The sequence below is a fragment of the Onychostruthus taczanowskii genome, unplaced genomic scaffold (genome assembly GCF_017590055.1).
Source record: "Onychostruthus taczanowskii isolate IOZ18803 unplaced genomic scaffold, ASM1759005v1 scaffold61, whole genome shotgun sequence".
NCBI lineage: Eukaryota > Metazoa > Chordata > Aves > Passeriformes > Passeridae > Onychostruthus > Onychostruthus taczanowskii.
In genome coordinates this window covers 5,654,411-5,678,512 of record NW_024503790.1, presented here as the reverse complement: position 1 = coordinate 5,678,512, position 24,102 = coordinate 5,654,411, and the positions used below count along the sequence as shown (strand labels likewise).

The 24,102-nt window shown below is 43.2% G+C and overlaps 2 protein-coding genes across 4 annotated transcripts; one reads left to right on the top strand and one right to left on the bottom strand.

Annotated features, from left to right (window-relative positions):
• Positions 1–1,741: 1,741 nt before the first annotated feature.
• RNF223 (ring finger protein 223) lies at positions 1,742–12,063 on the bottom strand. The gene is made up of 2 exons (XM_041419849.1): positions 11,910–12,063; positions 1,742–2,574 (listed from the first exon to the last, which is right to left on the bottom strand). Exons 1-2 carry the CDS (start codon positions 12,061–12,063, stop codon positions 1,742–1,744), a joined length of 987 nt encoding a protein of 328 aa, XP_041275783.1.
• CUNH1orf159 (chromosome unknown C1orf159 homolog) lies at positions 11,887–22,723 on the top strand. 3 transcript variants are annotated; one of them, XM_041419733.1, is made up of 11 exons: positions 11,887–11,957; positions 13,526–13,615; positions 17,310–17,437; positions 17,710–17,800; positions 18,447–18,522; positions 19,216–19,320; positions 19,736–19,795; positions 20,573–20,707; positions 21,431–21,456; positions 21,898–21,928; positions 22,422–22,723. In XM_041419733.1, the coding sequence occupies exons 4-11, from the start codon at positions 17,729–17,731 to the stop codon at positions 22,499–22,501; spliced, it is 585 nt and encodes a 194-aa protein (XP_041275667.1). In that variant the 5' UTR covers positions 11,887–11,957; positions 13,526–13,615; positions 17,310–17,437; positions 17,710–17,728; the 3' UTR covers positions 22,502–22,723. The 3 variants fall into 3 exon arrangements, with proteins under 3 accessions (XP_041275667.1, XP_041275668.1, XP_041275669.1); XM_041419734.1 differs by having other exon boundaries at positions 11,913–11,957; positions 13,529–13,615; XM_041419735.1 differs by lacking the exon at positions 13,526–13,615 and having other exon boundaries at positions 11,913–11,957.
• The last annotated feature ends 1,379 nt before the right edge of the window (positions 22,724–24,102 follow it).

The window sequence follows — 24,102 nt, the reverse complement described above, 5'->3', positions numbered from 1 at the left end:
TTCTGTGGTTTCAGTTCCTGGGAGTCTCCACTTTTCCCTCTTTGTGTCTTTTATCCCTTCTGCACCAGGGAACCTTCCCAGCCTCTGGAATTCTGGTGTTTCACCCTCCCAACCTCTGGAATTTGGGTTTCACCTTCCCAACCTCTGGAATTTGGGTTTCACCTCCCAACCTCTGGAATTTGGGTGTTTGACTGTCCCAGCCTCTGGAATTCTGGTGTTTCACCCTCCCAACCTCTGGAATTTGGGTTTCACCTCCCAACCTCTGGAATTTGGGTGTTTGACTGTCCCAGCCTCTGGAATTCGGGTGTTTGACCCTCCCAGCCTCTGGAATTTGGGTGTTTCACCTTCCCAGCCTCTGGAATTCGGATGTTTCCCATCTGTTCATCCAGCCCTCCCCATCCCAGCTCCTCACGGGAATAATCATGGAGCTGCTCCAGGAAAAAAAAAAATCCCTTTATTCCCTCAGGAACGGGAGGAACGGGGATCCTGGGAAGGGGATCCTGGGAAGGGGATTCTGGGAATGGGATCCTGGGAAGGGGATCCTGGGAAGATCTCGGTGCATTCCCAGCCCTGGATCCCACGGAGAGCCGGGCAGCGGGATGCGCGGGGACATTCCAGAGGCACGGGAAGGACATTCCAGTGGCACAAGGACATTCCAGAGGCACGGGAAGGACATTCCAAAGGTACAAGGACATTCCAGAGTGAGCGGGATGTGGGATCTGCCGGCAATCCCAGGAATGCAGCAGGTCCTGCTTGGCAGTGGGGATGGAGCCGAGATCCAGGAAAGGCTTTTCTCCTGTCCCTTGTCCCCGTGGAGCCCAGCAGATCCAGGAAAAAGGGCTTTGTCCTGTCCCTCATCCCTGAGCAGATCCAGGAAAAAGGGCTTTGTCCTGTCCCTCATCCCTGAGCAGATCCAGGAAAAAGGGCTTTGTCCTGTCCCTCATCCCTGAGCAGATCCAGGAAAAAGGGCTTTGTCCTGTCCCTCATCCCTGAGCAGATCCAGGAAAAAGGGCTTTGTCCTGTCCCTCATCCCTGAGCAGATCCAGGAAAGGGCTTTGTCCTGACCCTCATCCCTGAGCAGATCCAGGAAAGGGCTTTGTCCTGCCCCTTGTCCCCATGGAACCGAGCAGATCCAGGGGCTCCTGGTGCTGCTGGAGAGGAGTTTTGTCCCAAATCCTGTCAGGGCAGCAGGTCCTGTCCCTTGTCCCCATGGAGCTGAGCAGATCCAGGGGCTCTGGCTCTATTGGAATGGGGATTTTGTCCCAAATTCTGTGAGGACAACAGGTTCTGTTCCTGTTCCTCATCCCTGAGCAGATCCAGAGGCTCTGGAAGGGCGGCCCTGTGACAGATCCTGTCAGGACAGCAGGTCCTGTCCCTTGTCCCCATCCCTGAGCAGATCCAGAGGCTCTGGCACTACTGGAATGGGGATTTTGTCCCAAATTCTGTCAGGACAGAAGGTCCCATCCCTGAGCAGCCCCAGTGGCCCTGTCCCTACTGAAAGGGCGGCCGTGTGACAGATTCTGTCAGGACAGAAGGTCCCATCCCTGAGCAGATCCAGAGGCTCTGGAAGGGTGGCCATGTGACAGATCCTGTCCGGACAGCAGGTCCCATCCTTGTCCCCATCCCTGAGCAGCCCCAGCGGCCCCGTCCCTAGTGGAATGGCGGCCGTGTGACAGATTCTGTTGGGACAGCAGGTCCTGTCCCTTGTCCCCATCCCTGAGCAGCCCCAGCGGCCCCGTCCCTAGTGGAACGGCGGCCGTGTGACCGCAGCGGCGGCCGCAGTGGCTTTGGGGGGCAGCAGCTCGGGCCGGCTGACGGCCGCAGTCCGCGTGAAGCAGCGCAGGTTGCCCGTCTTGAGCGCGCACTGCACGGGCCACAGGATGATGCAGAAGAGGATGATGAGGAGCGCCGAGAGCAGCACGACGCGCTTCCAGTCGTCGCAGAGCTCGCAGCGCGACAGCCGCCCCGCCAGCCCCGCCGGGGCCTCCTCGGCGCTCTCGGCTTTGCTCATGGCCACGTCGATGGACACGCACGACTCGGGGTTCTCGGCGTCGTCGGAGGCGCGACGGCAGCAGAGCTTGGTGCCCTCCATCCAGAGCTCGCGCTCGCGCTGCAGCTCGGGCGGCAGCGTGGCCAGCAGCTCCTTGCTGGTGCGCAGGCCGGGCGCGCCCCGGCTGGGCAGGTTGGTGGGCTGGCGGCAGAAGGGGCACGGCAGCAGCTCCTCGCCGGCGCCCAGCGCCGCGCTCAGCCGCGCCACGCACTCCAGGCAGAACACGTGCGAGCACTGCAGCAGCTTGGGCGTCTTGAAGGTGTTGTCGTAGGTGTTGAAGCAGATGGAGCACTCCACGGGCGAGGCGGGTTTCGGGGAGCCGGGGCTGCCGCAGCTCGGGGAGCCCGCGGGGGAGCGGCCCTTCCTGCCCGGGGACGGCAGCGCCACGGGACTCAGCGGCACCGGCACCGAGCGCGGCGAGGCGGGCGCGGGGCTGGAGGGAGACTCCGGAGCGCCGGAGTGCCACAGCTGAGGGAAGCAGGACATGATGGAGCCCCCCGAGAGGAACGGAGCCCGGGGAGACCCTGCAGGAGGAACAGCACGGGGTCAGTTCCGTTGCATTATTCTGTTCTATTGTAATTTCATTTATTTTATTTTATTCTGTTCTAGTTCATTCTATTCTATTCCACTTTATTTTATTCTATTTTATTTTATTTTATTTTATTCTATTCTATTTTATTTTATTCTATTTTATTTTAATTTATTTTATTCTATTCTAGTTCATTCTATTCTATTCTATTCCACTTTATTTTATTTTATTCTATTTTAATTTAATTTATTTTATTCTATTCTATTTCATTCTATTCTATTCTATTCCACTTCATTTTATTTTGTTCTATTTTATTTTAATTTATTTTATTTTATTCTATTTCATTCTATTCTATTCTATTCCACTTTATTTTATTTTATTCTATTTTATTTCATTCTATTCTATTCCACTTTAATTTATTCTATTCTATTTCATTCTACTCTATTCTATTTCATTCTATTCTATTCTATTCCATTTTATTCTATTCTATTTTATTTGATTTCATTCTATTCTAATTTATTTTGTTCTATTCCATTCTATTATTTTATTACTTTATTTAATGATTTTATTTGATTCTTTTGTTTTGTTTTATTCTTTTATTATTTTCTTTTCTTTCATGCTTTTCTTTTCTTTAATTATTTTCTTTTATTATTTATTTATTCAGAATCACCAGCTTTTTATTTCCTTTTATTTCTTTTATTTAATTTCTTTTCTTTTATTTATTTATTCAGAATCATCCACTTTTTATTTCCTTTTTTTTTCTTTTATTTAATTTCTTTTATTTATTTGTTCAGAATCATCCACTATTTATTTCCTTTCATTTCTTTTATTTATTTATTCAGAATCACCTGCTTTTAATTTTATTTCTTTATTTCTTTATTTGGAACCACCCGCTTTTTATTTCATTTCATTTATTTCATTCGATATCTTTTTTTTCTATTTATCTGCTCAGAATCACCCACTTTTTATTTTGTTTCATTATTATTTTGGGCATCACCTGAATCCAGACCCAAATTTTGAGATTCATTATTTTTAAAATCCCCCAAAATTCGGATTATTTTAGCTCCACTGGCACCCAGAACCAAATTCTGAGATTCATTCTTCTTAAAATCCCCCAGAATTTGGATTATTTTAGCTCCACCAGCATCCAGACCCAAAATTTGAGCTTCATCCTTCTTAAAATCCCCTAAAATTCGGATTATTTTAGTTCCACCTGCACCCAGCCCCAAAATTTCACCTTCTGTCCCTTCATCCTTCTTAAAATCCCCCAAAATTCAGATTATTTTGGGCATCACCTGAATCCAGAACCAAATTTTGAGATTCATTCTTCCTAAAATCCCCCAAAATTCGGATTATTTTAGCCCCACCTGCAGCCAGCCCCAAATTTTGAGATTCATCCTCCTTGGAATCCCCCAAAATTCAGATTATTTTAGGCATCACCAGCATCCAGAACCAAATTTTGAGATTCATTCTTCCTAAAATCCCCCAAAATTCGGATTATTTTGGGCATCACCTGCACCCAGCCCCAAATTTTGAGATTCATTCTTCCTAAAATCCCCCAAAATTCGGATTATTTTAGCCCCACCTGCAGCCAGCCCCAAATTCCAGCCCCTGTCCCCGAGAGCCGCAGGAAATTCAGGAAATTCCTGCTGACAGCTCCGGGCTGGATTTCCCAGAACATTTTTTTGGGATGTGTCACCGAGATTCGCAATGCTCAGCTGCTTCCTGTAATTACAGCTCGTCCCAGCAATTAAATCTGAATTTAAATTAGGAAACACCAAATATTCCTCACATTCCACAAGGAAAAAACCAAAAAAAAAAAAATCTCCATTATTAGCAGTGCGTTATTTCTAATTATTATAATAATTTAATCATTTATAATAATTATATTATTTATTATTTTCCCATTATTTCTATTATTATCTCCATATCTATTTATCTCAATTCTTTCTATTTATAAATGTATAGATTTTATATTTATTTATATAAAAAGTTGTTACTATTTATTTCTATGTTTATATATTTATATACAGACACATATATTAAAATACCTATTTATATATTTAAATATTTATATTTATTTATTTATTATGTCATCCCCCTCAGAGCCACCTTCAGAACTTCTCTTTTTTGTGCCTCTCTTCATTTAAATATTAATTTTTTTTTTTTAGGGTGCAGCTTCTCCCGGGGTTAAATTTTAAATTTTGTGCATTTCCAGCTAATTTTAATGGGTTTTAATCTATTTTTATATTTTTTCCTTCTTACAGATAAATCACAAGGGGCTCAAAGATGAGGAAAACCTGAGGGAGTTTTTCCTTTTTATCTTTTTCTTTTTTTTACTAAATATTCCCTTTTTTCCCATCCCCTAAATCCTTTTTTTGTTGGTTTTTTTTGCAGTTCCTGGGTGTTTTTCAGGGATTTTCAGGAATTCTGAGCAGCTGAGAAAGGGAGAGGCCTCGGCTTGGCCCCAGTTCTTATTGCACAATTATGAATGACGAAATTATTAATTATTAATGATGAATGATCATTAATTATTAATGATGAATGAAGCTCTCAGGAGCTTCTCATTGCTCCGGCCCAGTCAGCTCCAGCACAGCAAAATCCTGAATTCAACTCAAATTTACCCCAAAATTTGCTTTTAAATAAAAAAAATTTAAACTTTCCCATTTGCTAAACGCGGCCGTGGCGTTAGAGAAGCTCCTTGGTTTTATTAAATTGAGATTTTGCTTGTTTTAATCCTTTTATTCTGCTTATGTTTTGTTTGATATTCTAATTTTTGGGGTTTGTGGATCAGCTGGAACGCAGGGATTTGGATCAAGCTGAGGATGAGACATTTTAAATTCCTTAACCTTCCCCTCCTGCGTCTTTTTAACAGAATTATTTGATTTTTAGGGGTTTTTTTGTTTGATTTTCTGATTTTTTTTTTTAACTTCCGAGCCTCTCCTTTTCCCAGGTATTCACTGGGATTTTCCAGAAGCTTCAGGAAATAGCGGAGCCATCCAGGAGAGGGACACAAAGGGAGGAATTCCATGGTTTTTGTGAATTCCAGGAATATTTTGCACCATAAAAGCAGAATGAGGGGTCACGTTTAGGATGGGCTTTAGGATTTAGGATTTAGGATTTGTCCTGTCCCAGAAATTCCCATTCCAGCAATCCCAGATCCAACAGTTCCTGCTCCAGTGATCCCAGTCCCAGTGATCCCAGTTCCAACAATCCCAGTTCCACTGATCCCAGTCCTGCAATCCCAGTTCCAACAATCCCAGTGATCCCAGTCCAGTTCCAACAATCCCAGTTCCAGTGATCCCAGTCCTGCAATCCCAGTTCCAGTGATCCCAGTCCTGCAATCCCAGTTCCAACAATCCCAGTTTAGTTCCAACAATCCCAGTTCCAGTGATCCCAGTTCCAACGCTTCCTGTCCCAGTGATCCCAGTTCCAACAATCCCAGTCCCAGTGATTCCCACTGCAGCAATCCCAGTCCCACTGATCCCTGTTCCAGTGATCCCAGTAAAACAATCCCAGTCCCACTGATCCCTGTTCCAGTGATCCCAGTTCCAAAAATCCCTATTCCAGTTCCCCAGTCCCAACAATCCCAGCTCCACTTATCCCAGTCCCACTGCTCCCAGTCCCAGTTCCCCAGTCTCTGTTCTCTAGTCCCACTGATCCCAGTCCTAGTGATCCCAGTTCTACTGATCCCTGTCCCACTGATCCCAGTCCTAGTGACCCCAGTCCCACTGATCCCTGTCCCAGCAATCCCAGTCCTAGTGATCCCAGTTCCAGTGATCCCCGTCCAACAATCTGTGTCCCAGGGATCCCAGTTCCAACAATCCTTACTCCAGTTCGCCAGTCCCAGCTACCCAGTCCCTCTGATCCCTATTCCAGTTCCCCAGTCCCCATTCCCCAGTCCCAGCGATCTCTCCCTGGAATTTCCCCCCAGCCCACAAATACCTGTCCAGGCGCTGTCAGAGGGACCAAACCATCGTCCCGCTCTCCCACTCCCCGAAATCCTCCAGGAACCCCCGGGAAGCCTCCAGGAACCCCCGGGAAGGCTCCCGGAACCCCCGGGAAGGCGGGTTTGGATCCTGCGGGGCCGGCGGCCGGGATGTGCCCGGGATTTCCCGGGGCAGGAGCGCGGCGGTGCAGCCCAGGTGTGTTTTATCCCTTCCTGCACAGGTGACTTTTCCTGCTCCGCCTGCCCGGCCCCATCCGCTGAATCATTCCCGGAGTCACGGCCGGCCTGGAATGCTCCGGGGCCGCGGGGAAAACACCGGGCCGGCCGCCCCCAGACCCACTGCCCCTCGCTGCCCACCCGCTCCCGTCGGCGATCCCTCCTTTCCAGCACGGGAAATTGGATTTTTGAAGGGTTTTTTAAAATTTCTCTTGTTTTCCATCCATTTCCATCAGTGATCTCACTTTTCCAGCCTGGGAAATTCTCATTTCCAGGGATTTTTCAAAATTTTCCATCAGTGATCCCTCTTTTCCAGCCTGGGAAATTCTCATTTCCAGGGATTTTTGAAGGGAAATTCTCATTTCCAGGTATTTTCCATCCATTTCCATCAGTGATCTCACTTTTCCAGCCTGGGAAATTCTCATTTCCAGGGATTTTTCAAAATTTTCCATCAGTGATCCCTCTTTTCCAGCCTGGGAAATTCTCATTTCCAGGGATTTTTCAAAATTTTCCATCAGTGATCCCTCCTTTCCAGCACGGGAAATTGGGTTTTGAAGGGTTTTTAAAAATTTTCTCTTCTTTTCCATCCATTTCCGTCAGTGATCCCTGTTTTACAGCATGGGAAATTCTCATTTCCAGGGATTTTTAAAAATTTTCCATCAGTGATCCCTCCTTTCCAGCACGGGAAATTGGGTTTTGAAGGGTTTTTAAAAATTTTCTCTTCTTTTCCATCCATTTCTGTCAGTGATCTCTCTTTTCCAGCCTGGGAAATTCTCATTTCCAGGGATTTTTTTTAAGTTTTCCATCAGTGATCCCTCTTTTGCAGCCTGGGAAATTCGATTTTTGAAGGGTTTTCAAAATTTTCTCTTGTTTTCCATCCATTTCCGTCAGTGATCCCTCTTTTCCAGCCTGAGAAATTCTCATTTCCAGGGATTTTTTTTAAGTTTTCCATCAGTGATCCCTCATTTCCAGTTTGGGAAATTCAGTTTTTGAGGGTTTTTAAAAAACGTTCCCTAATTTATTCCCTCTTTTCCAGGCTGGGACTTTCTACTTTCGAGGGTTTTAAAACAATGTTTGCTAATTTATCTCTCTTTTCCAGGCTCGGAGATTCTATTTTTGAGGAGTTTTCAAAATTTTCCCTAATTTCTCCCTCTTTTCCAGGCTGGGATATTCTGGTTTCCAGGGGTTTTCAAAATTTTCTGTTGTTTTCCATCCATTTCCATCACTGATCCCTCTCGAGATTGTCTGGCAGGAACAGAACTGAGAAAGTAAAATAAAATAGAATAGAAGATAAAATACAATAAAATAAAATGTAAAATAAAGCAAAATAGAATAAAATAGAATGAAAATATAAATAGAAGAGAATAGACTAGACTAAAATAGAATAGAATAAAATAGTATAAAATAGAATAAATAAAATAAAATAAAATAAAATCAAATCAAATCAAATCAAATCAAATCAAATCCGTGCCAGGGCCAGCTCCAGGCTGATCTGGTGACTCACCACGGCTCCTTCCTGCCAGGAGCCAGCACAGCCTCTGGAATTCCCACTGGAATTCCCACTGGAATTCCAACACCTGGGAACTGCAGAGCCAACACCTGGCCGGGAGCTGCTGCACGTGGAAAAGCCTGGGAAGCGTTCCCTGCTGGAGCCCGGGAATTCCGGGAATGCTGCAGGGACAGAGCTGGGAATTGTTTATCTGGAGCTGGGAGGAGAAAAGCTTGGGAATTGTTCCCTGTTCTCAGCCTGGAGCGGGAATTCCCGGCCTCGGATTTCCGGGAATGCTGCAGGGACAGGGCTGGAGCTCAGGGAATTGTTTCTCTGGAAATTCTCTGCACCTGGAATTCCTGGGAATGCTGCAGGGACAGAAAGCTGGGAATTATTTCTCTGGAGCCAGGAGGAGAAAAGGCTGGGAAGCGTTCCATGGTTCCGGCCTGGAGCGGGAATTCCCGGCCTCGGATTTCCGGGAATGCTGCAGGGCTGGGAATTGTTTATCCGGGAACAGAACCAAGCTGGGAAGCGTTCCCTGATAGATCTGTCTACCTGGAGTGGGAATTCCAGGAAAGCTGGGAATTGTTCATCTGGAGCTGGGAGAAAAACAAGGCTGGGAACCATTCCCTGGTTCCAGCCTGGAGCGGGAATCCCCAGGAATTCCCAGGAATGCTGCAGGGACAGAGCTGGAATTGTGTCTAAAGCTGCCAAGGGGAGGTGGAGAGCTCGGTGTGATTTCCCTGGATATTCCCAGTGTGATTTCCCTGGATATTCCCAGTGTGATTTCCCTGGATATTCCCAGTGTGATTTCCCTGGATATTCCCAGTGTGATTTCCCTGGATATTCCCAGTGTGATTTTCCTGGATATTCCCCGTGTGTTCTCCCTGGATATTCCCAGTGTGATTTCCCTGGATTCCAGGAGCTGGGGAGCGTGGATGCAGGAACTGCTGGAAAAGAAGAAATAAATCAGAAACCAATCAGAAATAAATCAGAAACCAACCAGAAATAAATCAGAAACAAATCAGAAACAAAACAGAAATAAATCAGAAACCAATCAGAAATAAATCAGAAATAAATCAGAAATAAATCAGAACAAATCAGAAACAAATCAGAAATAAATCAGAAATAAATCAGAAACAAATCAGAAATAAATCAGAAACAAGTCAGAAATAAATCAGAAACCAATCAGAAACAAATCAGAAACAAATCAGAAACCAATCAGAAATAAATCAGAAATAAATCAGAAACAAATCAGAAATAAATCAAAAACCAATCAGAAATCAGAAATAAATCAGAACAAATCAGAAACGTTAACTCCAGAAGGAACACGACACGTTTGTGATATCTTTATTTACTAACAGGGTATCTGGATGATATTTTCATTCATCCCAGATCTCCCACTCTTCCCGGCAGGCTCCCTCAGTGTCCCGTGCCTGTCCCGTGCCTGTCCCGGTGCCATCCCGCTGGAACGAGTCACTTCCCTCCGGTGACGGCTCGGGAATGGCTCGGGAATGACTCCGGCACCGGGAATGTGACGGCAGAGCCCGGGAATGCTCGGGCCTCCTCTTCTCCTCTCCCGCTTTTCCTGCCCCAACGCAATCCCTCCGGCCCTCTGCTGGCAGAATTCCTGCTTTTCCTGGATCCATGGGATCCTCACACCAAGGATCCCCCATTCCTGCTTTTCCACATCTAAGGATTCCCCATTCCTGCTTTTCCTGGATCCACAGGATCCTCACACCAGGGATTCCCCATTCCTGCTTTTCCACATCCAAGGATTCCCCATTCCTGCCTTTCCACAGCCCAGGGATTCCCCATTCCTGCTTTTCCTGGATCCACGGGATCCTCACACCAAGGATCCCCCATTCCTGCTTTTCCTGGATCCACAGGATCCTCACACCAAGGATTCCCCATTCCTGCTTTTCCTGGATCCACGGGATCCTCACACCAGGGATTCCCCATTCCTGCTTTTCCACATCCAGGGATTCCCCATTCCTGCTTTTCCACAGCCCAGGGATTCCCCATTCCTGCTTTTCCACATCCAGGGATCCCCCATTCCTGCTTTTCCAGGATCCACGGGATCCTCACAGCCCAGGGATTCCCGGGAATGGTTTGCACTGCCCAGAGCACATCCAGGTAGGAAGGAGGGGTTGGGATTCCAAGGAATCAGGAATTCAGTGAGTTCAGGAATTCTCCATTCCCATTCCCTGCCCCATCCCCATTCCCTTTCCCATTCCCATTCCCATTCCATCCCCATCCCCATTCCCATTCCCATTCCCATCCCCATTCCATCCCCTTTCCCATCCCCATTCCCATTCCCTGCCCCATCCCCATTCCCATTCCCATTCCCATTCCCATCCCACCCTATCCCCTTTCCCATCCCCATTCCATCCCCATTCCCATCCCAGAAAATCCTTCATGGATTTCTCTTTTTTTATATTTATTACTTTTTTTAGATTCAATTTTGGAGCCTCAGGAGCGATCCCCGCTCTCCTTTTCTCCCTCCTTCCCTTTTTATTTAAAAAAAATAATATTTACAAAGCCATGGAAATGAAGGAAGATTTCCTCGTTAGCCGTAATTGGGATAATTATCACATTTTATGAATATTCATGGAGTTTTTCACCTCCTACCTTTACAAACATTTGCATTTTGAGGCAGTCTTGCTTTAAAATAAAGAAAAATCCGACAAAACCAATCCGTATTTTGTGTATAATTTGCAACTTCCAGTTTAGGGAAGACATCCAAAACCTCCAGGAATCTTTTCCGTGATAATTTAAGCAGAAAAACAGATTTTCCTCAAAATAAAGGTGAGGAGCAGCTCCAAATTTATCTAAATGAGGCTTTTGAAGGTTTTTATTTATGTTTTTACCAGAAAGGAAAAAAAAAACCCTGAGGGAAATCAGGAGCTGGCTTGGAAATGCCAAATTTGAATGGATTTGTGCTGCAAGGAATGAGGAAAATTCTGGGATTGAGGAAGGTGCTGCTTAAAAGGGGAAATAAACCACATCAAAGGAGACTTTTAGCGGAAATAAATCACATTGAAGGGGATCTGTAGGGGGGAATAAACCACAGAAGAAGGAGGTTTTTATGGGAAATAAACCACACGGTTTCCTTTATGGAATTATGGGATGGTTTGGGTGGGATCTTAAATCCCATCCAGTCCCACCCCTTTCCCTGGGCAGGGACACCTCCCCCTGTCCCAGATTGCTCCAGGCTGGCCTTGGGCACTGCCAGCGGTGGGGCAGCCACATCTGGCACAGCTGTTTTTCCCGATTTTCCCGAATTCCCGGGATTTTGGGGCGCACAGGCCTCGACCCCGCCGCTTCCTCCCTCCCGCCGCGTCAGCGTTGCCAGGCAACGCCTAAAATGGCGGCGCGCGCGCGGGGCACGCCGGGAGTTGTAGTGCGGAGACCCCACCGCCCCCGCGCCCCGCCGGCAGCGCGGGACTCCCTTTCCCAGCAGGCACCGCGGCGCCGCGCGAAAAGGCTGAGAGAGCGCATTTACCTGCGGGGAGTGGGGTACAGGTGGGGCGCGCCGCGGGTGCTGTTGGGATTCGTAGTTTTTGGCGGAGCGGCCGCTAGGCGAAGTCCCGCGGCGGGCGGCGGCCGCGGGACTACAACTCCCAGGGCGCCGCGGGGCGCAGCGGGCTGGGCGCCGGTGGAGGGCGGGGGGTACGAACGGGAACCTCGGCGGTGGCGGGGGGATGCTCAGGGGAGCCCTCAGGTGAGGAGGAGGAGGAAGCGGGAGGGAGAACGGGCGGCGAGCCCCGGGGCTGAGCGGGGAGCCCTGGGTGGGGCGCCATTGTTCCTGGTGGGCAGCGGTTCCTCATGGAGTCGCCGAGTTGTGCAGGGAAATGGGCACCAGGGGGGTCGCAGGGATTTGGGATTAAAAGTCGCCCCCTTGTTCCTGCTCCTTGCCCAGCGCTTTTGGGGCCAGCTGCGTTTGGAACGGAGTCCTCTCCTTCTCATCCCCGCCTGAAACTTTTATTTCCCAACAATTTAACTCGGTCGAAGACGATTTTTTGCCGATGTGAGATTGCTGGGGTCGTGGGAATTTGGAGATATTTTCGGTGTGTTTTTCCTGGCTGAGCTTCCCCCACGTGCACATCCCAATTATACGGGTTTTGGTGCTCCGTTTAGGGGTGAAAAAAGCCCCCAAATTGGCCATAAAAACATTGGGATTGTTGAGCCTGGAGAGGGGAATCTTTGTGGCCACCTCACTGTGACCTTCCCGAGAGCAGGAAGGGGAATATCCAAGGGATGGAGCGACACGACAAGGGGGGATGAATTCCAAGCCACAAGGAGTGGGTTTAGGTTGGATTTCGGGAAGAAATCCCTCCCTGTGAGGCTGCTGGGATCCTGGCACTGGTTATCCCATGGATATCCCATCCCTGGAATGCGCAAAGCCAGGCTGGACAGGGCTTGGAGCCACCTGGGGCAGAGCAAGGTGACACTGAGTGCCCTTTAAATCCCTTCCTATCCCTTCCTTTATCCCATTCCAGGGATTCCCAAACCACCTTTCCCTGTGGAACATTCCTTTATCCCATTCCCAAACCACCTTTCCCTGTGCAATATTCCTTTCTCCTTCCCCAAACCACTTTTCCCTGTGCAATATTCATTTCTCCTTCCCCAAACCACCTTTCCCTGTGGAATATTCCTTTCTTCTTCCCCAAACCACCTTTCCCTGTGCAATATTCATTTCTCTTTCCCCAAATCACTTTTCCCTGTGGAATATTCCTTTCTCCTTCCCCAATCACTTTTCCCTGTGCAATATTCCTTTCTCCTTCCCCAATCACTTTTCCCTGTGCAATATTCCTTTCTCCTTCCCCAATCACTTTTCCCTGTGCAATATTCCTTTCTCCTTCCCCAAACCACCTTTCCCTGTGGAACATTCCTTACTCCTTCCCCAAACCACTTTCCCTGTGCAATATTCATTTCTCCTTCCCCAAACCACCTTTCCCTGTGGAATATTCATTTCTCCTTCCCCAAACCACTTTTCCCCTGTGCAATATTCATCTCTCCTCCTGATTTTTCCATGCTGTAAGAGCAGAAGGTGTCCCAGCAGTAAATCTGAATGAATGTTTGCTCAAGGCAGGTGTGGAGCAGCTTTTGTAGCAAAGCCTGGCTTAAGGTGGCTCCGATTAACCCGAGCTTTTAATTGCTGAGCGCTGTTACAAAACCACAGCCGTGGAAAGGGCAGGACTGGGGCTCAGCTCCAAGCTGGAAAAACGAGTCCTGCTCCAGCTGGGACTGATAAAAGATTGTTTTGTTAAACTTTTCTGTGTGCCACAGCAGGTTCCTGGTGAAATGAGCAGCAAAGCACGAGCCTCAGGTGTTTGCTGGCAGCTGGGCAAGGTGCACAGGGCTCCTGGGAGCCTGCAGGTGAGTGGCACTTGCAGCTCTTAAAACCCTTCCATTCCTCTCTGGTTCATCATTTCAGAGTCTAAAACCCTTCCATTCCTCTCTGGTTCATCATTTCAGTGTCTAAAACCCTTCCATTCCTCTCTGGTTCATCATTTCAGTGTCTAAAACCCTTCCATTCCTCTCTGGTTCATCATTTCAGTGTCTAAAACCCTTCCATTCTTCTCTCAGTTTTATCATTTCAGCTTTTAAAACCCTTCCATTCTTCACTCGGTTTTATAATTCCAACTTTTCTTCTCAGTTTTATCATTTCGGCTTTTAAAACCCTTTCATTCTTCTCTCAATTTTATCATTTCATTCTTCTCTCAGTTTTATAATTTCAATTCTTCTCTCAGTTTTATCATTTCAAAGTTTAAAACCCTTTCATTCTTATCTCAGTTTTATAATTCCAACTTTTCTCCTCAGTTTTACCATTTCAGCTTTTAAAACCCTTCCATTCTTCTCTGTTTTATCATTTCGGCTTTTAAAACCTGTCTGCTTCTGCTCTCAGTTTTATAATTTCAGCTTTTCCAACCCTTTAATTCTTCTCTCAGTTTTATAATTTCAACTTTTCTCCTCAGTTTTATCATTCCAGCTTTTAAAACCTGTCTGAATCTGCTCTATTGTATGATTTCAGCCTTTCCAACCCTTGATTCTTCACTCAGTTTTATAATTTCAATGTTTAAAACCCTTTAATTCTTCTCTCAGCTTTATGATTTCAGCTTTTCTCCTGAGTTTTACCATCTCAGCTTTTCCAGCCCTCTCTGCTTCTGCCCTCAGCTTTATCTCTTCAGAATTAAGCAGCTTTTGGGTGTGATGTGCTTCCAACCCCAGGGAATTGTGAAACCACCTGAATTTCAGGCACAGTTTCTCTCCACTTCCATCCTTTTCCAGCTGCTGGAGTAATTCCCAGGCTCCAGCAAGAAAAAAGCTGATAATGCAGCAGAAAGAAAAAGGAAACTCTGGAGATAATGAAAGCATTTTGCTTGCAGGAGTGGGAGGAAAGCCCTCGGTGTTCCTGAGGTGTTTGTGTTGCTTTTGAAAAGCAACAAGAGGCAGAATTCCCTCGTGGGATTCACTCCCTTGGGGATCTGAGCTGGCAGAGATTTGGGATTTGTTCCAAACCTGACACCCAGCCTGGGAAATCCTTGCTGGAATTCTGAAATCTGCCTGCCCCAAACTGAGCTGGTAGGAAAATCCTGAGGGGAAAATATCTTCATATTCAACAGAGACTTTATATATATATATATATATTTTTTTTTTTTTTCCTCCTAAATCCACAGGGAAAACGCTGCTAAACATGGAACAGATTTTTAGGGGAATTTATTTTTGCTGAGGAAATTTGTGGGAAATTTCTACATTGGGATGGGATGGAGGGAATTTAAAGCTCATCCTTTCCAATATCCCAGGTTTATCCAACCTGGCTGGGACAATTCCAGGGATGGGGCAGCCACAATTCCCTGGGAATTCCATCCCAGGGCAGAATTCCTTCCCAATTTCCCGCCCAAACCTCCCCTCACGCTTCGCTTCTCCTCAGGTGGCTCCTCAAGCTCCTGAAGGTTTTGGGGGTTTTTTTCCTCTCTAAATTTCAATTTATGAGGTAAAACCTTGTCCTTGGAGACAGCAGAATGTTGTGTTTGACCAGAAAATGTTGTTCCTTCCCGGGGTGTGAGATCCTTGTTGGAATTCCATGATTTTCCTGCTCTTCTGGGAAAATCCTGAGGGAAAAATATCTTCTAATTCAGGCCGCAGCTTGGGTGTGGCTTTAAATCTCTGGTTTTTTGGGGTTTTTTTTCCCCAAAATCCACAAGGAAAATGCTGCTAAACATGGAACAGATTTTTAGGGGAATTTATTTTGCTGTGGGTGTTTGATCCTGAGGAAATTTGTGAATTTTGGGATGGTTTGGAGGGAATTTGTATCTCCTCCTCCTCCTCTCCTCAGGGTTGGTAGATCCTGAATCCCCTGAGAGTTTTGGGGTTTTTTTTTCCTCTCTAAATTTTAATTTATGAGGTAAAACCTCCTCCATGGAGGCAGCAGAATGTTGTGTTTGAGCAGAAAATGCTAAAAGTTGTTCCTTCCCGGGGTGTGAGATCCTTGTAGGAATTCTCATATTTTCCTGTGCTGGTGGGAAAATCCTGAGGGAAAAATATCTTCTAATTCAGGCAGAGGTTTTATATCTATTTTTATTTATATTTTTATTTATTTATTTATTTATTTTCCCCCCAAAATCCACAGGGAAAACGCTGCCAAACGTGAAACAGATTTTTTGAGGGAATTAATTTCGCTGTGGGTGTTTGATCCTGAGGAAATTTGTGGGGAATTTGTGAATTTTGGGATGGTTCGGAGGGAATTAAGTAGGAATAAAGTAATTTTAAAAATTAAGCGAAAATCAAGTTTAAAATACCAAATATTTCAAGTGTTTAGAAACTTTTAAAGCAGCTTTTTGAGCTCGGCTTTGCTTTCTAACTGGTTCAATAAAAAACCCCAACAGCTCCAGCTCCATCAAATGTTTCCAAATTCCCTCCGGGGGAATTTATTTTGCTGTGGGTGTTTGATCCTGAGGAAATTTGTGAATTTTGGGATGGTTTGGAGGGAATTTGTATCTCCTCCTCCTCCTCTCCTCAGGGTTGGTAGATCCTGAATCCCCTGAGGTTTTGGGGTTTTTTTTTTCCTCTCTAAATTTCAATTTATGAGGTAAAACCTCCTCCATGGAGGCAGCAGAATGTTGTGTTTGAGCAGAAAATGCTAAAAGTTGTTGTTCCTTCCTGGGGTGTGAAATCCTTGTAGGAATTCTCATATTTTCCTGTGCTGGTGGGAAAATCCTGAGGGAAAAATATCTTCTAATTCAGGCAGAGGTTTTATATCTATTTTTATTTATATTTTTATTTATTTATTTATTTATTTTCCCCCCAAAATCCACAGGGAAAACGCTGCCAAACGTGAAACAGATTTTTTGAGGGAATTAATTTCGCTGTGGGTGTTTGATCCTGAGGAAATTTGTGGGGAATTTGTGAATTTTGGGATGGTTCGGAGGGAATTAAGTAGGAATAAAGTAATTTTAAAAATTAAGCGAAAATCAAGTTTAAAATACCAAATATTTCAAGTGTTTAGAAACTTTTAAAGCAGCTTTTTGAGCTCGGCTTTGCTTTCTAACTGGTTCAATAAAAAACCCCAACAGCTCCAGCTCCATCAAATGTTTCCAAATTCCCTCCGGCTGATGGAAATAAAAATTATTGGCTGATGGAAATAAAAATTATTGCTGCATTTTTTTCCCCCAAAATCCACAGGGAAAACGCTACCAAACGTGAAACAGATTTTTTGAGGGAATTAATTTCACTGTGGGTGTTTGATCCTGAGGAAATCTGTGGGGAATTTGTGAATTTTGGGATGGTTCGGAGGGAATTAAGTAGGAATAAAGTAATTTTAAAAATTAAGCCAAAATCAAGTTTAAAATACCAAATATTTCAAGTGTTTAGAAACTTTTAAAGCAGCTTTTTGAGCTCGGCTTTGCTTTCTAACTGGTTCAATAAAAAACCCCAACAGCTCCAGCTCCATCAAATGTTTCCAAATTCCCTCCGGCTGATGGAAATAAAAATTATTGGCTGATGGAAATAAAAACTATTGCTGCAGAGAGAGGCTGGGGTCAGAAATCCTCGGTGTCCTGATTTATTTTAGGCATGGAAATCCCAGCAGGACTGAGCTGATCGAGCTGTGCCCTTCAGGAGGACCCAGCACTTCCAAGGGGCTTTTTCCACCCAAATTTTCCCTTGATTATGAGCTGTTCCTCAAGAGTATTCTTCTAGGTAAGAATAATCTATTTTTTAAAATAATAATTTAGTTTTAGTATCTTTTTTTTAATAAATAATCCTTCCTTATCTGTGTTTTCTTACTCTTTGAATAAGCAGGTATTGATAAAAATCGAAATAATTTGATTATGTTTTATAAGAAATAATCCTTTTTCATCTGTGTTTCCTTACTCTTCCCACCCCCCTTTTCCCCCTAAACTTCTTTAAAGGGAAGGAGAATTCCAGTGCTATTAATAAATAATTGGAATTTATTCTCAAATTTTCTCCAGATCCGTGTTTTTCCTGGGAATGGAGGTGCCCTTTGTGCTTCTTCTGACCAGGCTCGTGGCAGAAGTTGCTGGAAAATCCACAGAAAACTCGGTGGGTGCTCCAGGAATTTAGTTTAATTTAATTTTTTAAAATAATTTTATTTTTTATTCCAACTTTTCTCTATTTTTTTTATTTAGAAAATAAAAATAAAATGGATTTCTAAAAGCAAAATAAAATAGATTTTAAAAAATAAAATTTCTATCTAAAATAAAAAGAAAATGGATTTATAAAATCAAAATAAAATTTAAAACTTTTTTATCCCAACTTTTCTCTATTTTTTATTTAGAAAATAAAAATAAAATGGATTTCTAAAAGCAAAACAAAATAGATTTTAAAAAATAAAATTTCTATCTAAAATAAAATGGATTTCTAAAAGCAAAACAAAATAGATTTTAAAAAATAAAATTTCTATCTAAAATAAAATGGATTTCTAAAAGCAAAACAAAATAGATTTTTAAAAATAAAATTTCTATCTAAAATAAAAAGAAAATGGATTTAGAAAAATCAAATTGATTTATAAAATAAAAATAAAATATAAAATAAAACAAGTTTTCTCCTTCTTGCTGGAAAAAAAAAATTCCAGTGGGTTTTAACTGAATTATCCTTAATTTCTGTGAGGATTTTGAATTTATTTTTTCTATTTCTTATTATTTCCTCGATGGAAAAGTGGGAATTCCTTGGGAATTTCTCTCCTCAGGTGCCAGACCCGGAATGTTGTGTGGAAATGTTGGATTCCAACAGCTCCTGCCCTGTCAGCCACCAGTGCAGCCCAGGTAGGGAATTCTTTGGGATCAATCCGTGGAATTGGGGCTTGGAAAAACCCCTAAAAATCATTTATTCCGTGGGCAGGCCTTGGAAAATTCCAGGGATCAAAAATTCCCAGATTTTCTGGACTTTAATTCCAAATTCCAGCAGCTGGGGAGTGGAAATCAATTAATTAATTAATGATATTCCCTTCTAATTTCTCTTCCTTTTATCACTTTAGAAAATTTAATTTTTTGGGATAATCATTGCGGCCTTGGAGAATTCCAAGGATAAAAACTTCCTGAATTTTGTTCTTCCTTTGAAATTCCTCCTCCTTTTTCTCCCTTTGGAAAGTTTTATTTTTCTGGGATAAACACTGGAGAATTCCAGGGATCAAAAATTCCCAGATTTTCTGGACTTGAACACCAAAATCCAGCAGCTGGGGGTTGCTAATTAATTAATTAATGTTATTTCCTTAGAATTCCTTCTCCTTTTCCCCTTGGGAAAGTTATTTTTTCCTGGGATAAAAACTGGGAATTACAATTGGGAATAAAATTTGAGAATAAAACCTCTTTAGTGTGGGAAAAGAGGGAATCAGGTGCTGTTTGTAACCCAAAAAAAAGGGAATTTTTTGCTGGTTTTTCCCCTCTAAACTCTGGGAATTGTCAGAAAATTGGGAATTTTGCTGGTTTTATCCCTTTTTCCCTGTTTTTTTTGGGCAGGATGCTACAGGAGGTGGAATGAGGATGGGAGCAGCAGCTGCATCAAATGCAGGAATGAGACCCTGCCCAGCCCCTCTGGGCACAACCTCAGCGAGTGCAGGAATTGTGAGTTTTTAACCCATTTTTGTTAATTAGATTTAATTAAATTCATTGGAATTAATTGTATCTTTTTAATTAATCTATTGGCGTCAATTACTGCAAAAACTCCACCAAAAGGCAGGAAAAAAATGGAGATTTTTATCCCACATCCTTGAATTAATTTGAATTAAATTAAATTTAATTCTTTTTATTTATTAATTGCCATTTATTCCTCACAGCAAAAACTCCTCAAAAACGCAGCAAAAAAAAAAAAAAAAAGAGATTTTTATTCCACAGAATATAAAAAATATTCCCAAATTCCTGGTGGGATTTTGAGTGGGAAAAGCAGTGGAAATTTGGGAATTTGGTGTGCAGGAAGGGGGGAAATGGTAAAATTTGGGCTGGGGATGGATTTTAGTGGAAATATTTTGGTTTTTTCCAGCTGGGAGCAGAGGGCTGAGCTCCCACCTGAACGTGAGCACTCCTTTCATCCAGAACTTTGGTGAGCACCTGGAATTTCGGGAGGATTTGGGGGATTTGATGAGTTCAAATGAGTTTAAAAGGGGATTTAATTGGTTAAAACGAGTTTAAAAAGTGATTTTGTGAGTTTAGAAAGGGATTTAATGAGTGTAAAAGCAATTGAATTTAAAAAAATGAGTTTAAAAAGTGATTGAATTTGTTCAAATCAGTTTAGAAAGTGACTGAATGAGTTAAAAGTGAATTAATTTGCTAAAATGGTTTTAAAAAGGCATTTAATGAGTTTAAAAAGGGATTTAATGAGTTAAAAAGGATTTAATTTGTTAAAATGAGTTTATAAAGGGATTGAATGAGTTTAAAAGGATTTTATTTGTCAAAATGAGTTTTAAAAGGGATTTTATGAGTTAAAAGTGTTTGAATTTGTTAAAATTAATTTTAAAAGTGATTTAATGACTTTAAAAAAATGTTTAACCAATGAAAGTGTTTTTTTCATTTGTTAAAATGGGATTGAATTAGCTGAAAAAGGGATTTAATGCATTTAAAGTGGTTTAATTTGTTGAAATGAGTTTAAAAAGTGATTTAATTTGTCAAAACTGATTTAATTGATTCCAATACATTAAAACTGATTTAACCCCTGGCAGCTGCCACTGAAATCAAAACTCAATTTCAGGCACCTGGAATGCTCCAACAGCACCTAAAACTCAGGAATTTGCTCTTTATTTTCATTTAATCCTTTGAGGAAAAGAGATTTTTTGCTCCAAGCCAGATTTTTCTCCTTTTAATGATCATTTTCCATTTCCAGGGGGCCCCGAAGTCGCCGCCTCGCTGATTTTGGGGACGTTTTTCCTCAGTTTGTTCCTGATCCTCTCTGTGGCTTCTTTTTTCTACCTCAAACGAGCCAACAAACTCCCAAAGATTTTCTACAGGAGGAACAAAGGTAGAAAAACCCTTTGATTATGCTTTGGTTAATGAGCTTTGCTCTGTTAATTGACGGAAATGGGGATTTTCCCCTGAAAATGCCCATTTTGGGAGGCTGAATTCCCCATTTTGTGGAGGAAAATTCCCATTTTGTGCCAATAAATTCCCATTCTGTGGAGAAAATTCCCATTTTGAGCTCATAAATTCCAATTCTGTCGAGAACATTCCCATTTTGAGCTCATAAATTCCCATTTTTAGGAGAAAATTCCCATTTTCAGGAAAAAATTCCCATTTTGAGCTCATAAATTCCAATTTTGTGGAGAAAATTCCCATTTTAAGCTCAAAAATTCCAGTTTTGTGGAGAAAATCCCCATTTTGTGCCAATAAATTCTCATTCTGTGGAGAAAATTCCCATTTTGAGCTCATAAATTCCCATTTTTACGAGAAAATTCCCATTTTGAGCTCAAAAATTCCAATTTTGTGGAGAAAATTCGCATTTTGTGCCAATAAATTCCCATTCTGTGGAGAAAATCCCCATTTTGTGCCAATAAATTCTCCAGTCTTGAGAGTCCTACACCCAATAAATTCTCCAAATGGGATTTTGGAATATTTTGGTTGGATTTTGGGACAAAATTCTTTTTTTTTAACAAGAAAATATTCCCTCCAAGGCTGTATTTTTGGAAAACTAACAATTCCAGCCTTCAAATTAATTAAAATAATCTTAATTTTTTTTCTCTTTTAGCATCTGTTCTCCAGCCCAGTGAAACAGTGAGTGAATTCTGCTTTTATAGGAACATTAAATAAACAAGAATTTCCATTTTAATTAACTAAATTGGGACTTTATTAAGCAGCTCCTTAATTGATGAATGAGACTAAAATAAAATTAAAGATATTTTGGGGTTCTTTGGATCCAAACTGGGAGAGAAATGAAAAAATTGAGGGTTTTTTCTAAGGAAAAAACTCTGTACACAGTGAAAATCATAGGAATGCTAAAAAATTCCTGATTTTTCTAAGGAAAAACTGTTAAAAATTGCTTTTTTTGACATGAATAATACTGGAATTTTTAAAAATTCCTGATTTTTTAAGGAAAAACTGTTAAAAATTGCTTTTTTTGACATGAATAATACTGGAATTTTTAAAAATTCCTGATTTTTTAAGGAAAAACTGTTAAAAATTGCTTTTTTTTGACATTATCCTTCTGTTCCACAGGCATCCATGATCTCTCCTCCAGCTTCTTCAGGTGAGGAAATTTCCCCTGGAATGTGCTAAAAATAAACAGAAAATCCCAAAAATTCCCGGGATGAGGAACAGAAATCCAGTGGGATTTGGTTTTTCTAATAGGATTTGTTGCTTCGATTCATGCAGGGCAAAATATTGGTGGGATTTCTGGTGGGAAGTCCATTTTTGGGGTTCTGAGTTTGGGATTTGAGGGTTTAGTTTGGGTTTGGGGGTTTAATTTTGAGTTTGGGGTTGAGTTTAGGGGGCTTAGTTTGGGGGGTTGGGTTTTGGGGATTTAGGCTCGGTTTTGGGGATTTTGGGTTTTGGGGATTTTGGGTTTTGTGGGGTTAATACTGGGTTTGGGGTTAAAAACCACAAAATTCAACCCCAGCCCCATAAAACTCAACCCCAAACCCCACTGCACCTCGATCCCCACATTCCACCCTCTCTCCCTTTGGGAATTCCCTCTGGGACCCCATTCCCAGGGGTTTTTTTGGGATATTTTGTCCCGGCAGTGCGGAAGCCGCGCTACGTCCGCCGCGAGCGCTCCCTGGGCCCGCCCGGCCCCGCCGACAGCCGGGTCAGCAACGTGTGACCCCAGCCCCGGAGCGCCCCTGCCCCTCTTCCCGAGCCCGGGAAATCCCCGGGAGCTGCTGATCCCGCAGGAATCCCAAAGGGTTTGTGCCAAATCTCAGCCCCGGCGGGATCGGGGGCTTTGGAGGGTCCTGGTGCTGCTCCGGGGGTTCCTGCCGGAGGATGGGGGAATTCCTCAGGGATTCGGGGGGATTTGTGGTGTTGGGGGAGAATTCCTGAGGGATTTGGGGGATTTTTCCTGTTTGGGGAGAATTCCAGAGGGATCTGGGGACTTGTGGAGAGAATCCTTAAGGAATTTGGGGGATTTTCTCTGTTTGGACAGAATCCTTCTGGAATTTGGGGGATTTTCCCTGTTTAGACAGAATCCTTAAGGAATTTGGGGGATTTTCTCTGTTTGGACAGAATCCTTCTGGAATTTGGGGGATTTTCCCTGTTTAGACAGAATCCTTAAGGAATTTGGGGGATTTTCTCTGTTTGGACAGAATCCTTCTGGAATTTGGGGGATTTTCCCTGTTTAGACAGAATCCTTAAGGAATTTGGGGGATTTTCTCTGTTTGGACAGAATCCTTCTGGAATTTGGGGGATTTTCCCTGTTTAGACAGAATCCTTAAGGAATTTGGGGGATTTTCTCTGTTTGGACAGAATCCTTCTGGAATTTGGGGGATTTTCCCTGTTTAGACAGAATCCTTAAGGAATTTGGGGGATTTTCTCTGTTTGGACAGAATCCTTCTGGAATTTGGGGGATTTTCCCTGTTTAGACAGAATCCTTAAGGAATTTGGGGGATTTTCTCTGTTTGGACAGAATCCTTCTGGAATTTGGGGGATTTTCCCTGTTTAGACAGAATCCTTAAGGAATTTGGGGGATTTTCTCTGTTTGGACAGAATCCTTCTGGAATTTGGGGGATTTTCCCTGTTTAGACAGAATCCTTAAGGAATTTGGGGGATTTTCTCTGTTTGGACAGAATCCTTCTGGAATTTGGGGGATTTTCCCTGTTTAGACAGAATCCTTAAGGAATTTGGGGGATTTTCTCTGTTTGGACAGAATCCTTCTGGAATTTGGGGGATTTTCCCTGTTTAGACAGAATCCTTAAGGAATTTGGGGGATTTTCTCTGTTTGGACAGAATCCTTCTGGAATTTGGGGGATTTTCCCTGTTTAGACAGAATCCTTAAGGAATTTGGGGGATTTTCTCTGTTTGGACAGAATCCTTCTGGAATTTGGGGGATTTTCCCTGTTTAGACAGAATCCTTAAGGAATTTGGGGGATTTTCTCTGTTTGGACAGAATCCTTCTGGAATTTGGGGGATTTTCCCTGTTTAGACAGAATCCTTAAGGAATTTGGGGGATTTTCTCTGTTTGGACAGAATCCTTCTGGAATTTGGGGGATTTTCCCTGTTTAGACAGAATCCTTAAGGAATTTGGGGGATTTTCTCTGTTTGGACAGAATCCTTCTGGAATTTGGGGGATTTTCCCTGTTTAGACAGAATCCTTAAGGAATTTGGGGGATTTTCTCTGTTTGGACAGAATCCTTCTGGAATTTGGGGGATTTTCCCTGTTTAGACAGAATCCTTAAGGAATTTGGGGGATTTTCTCTGTTTGGACAG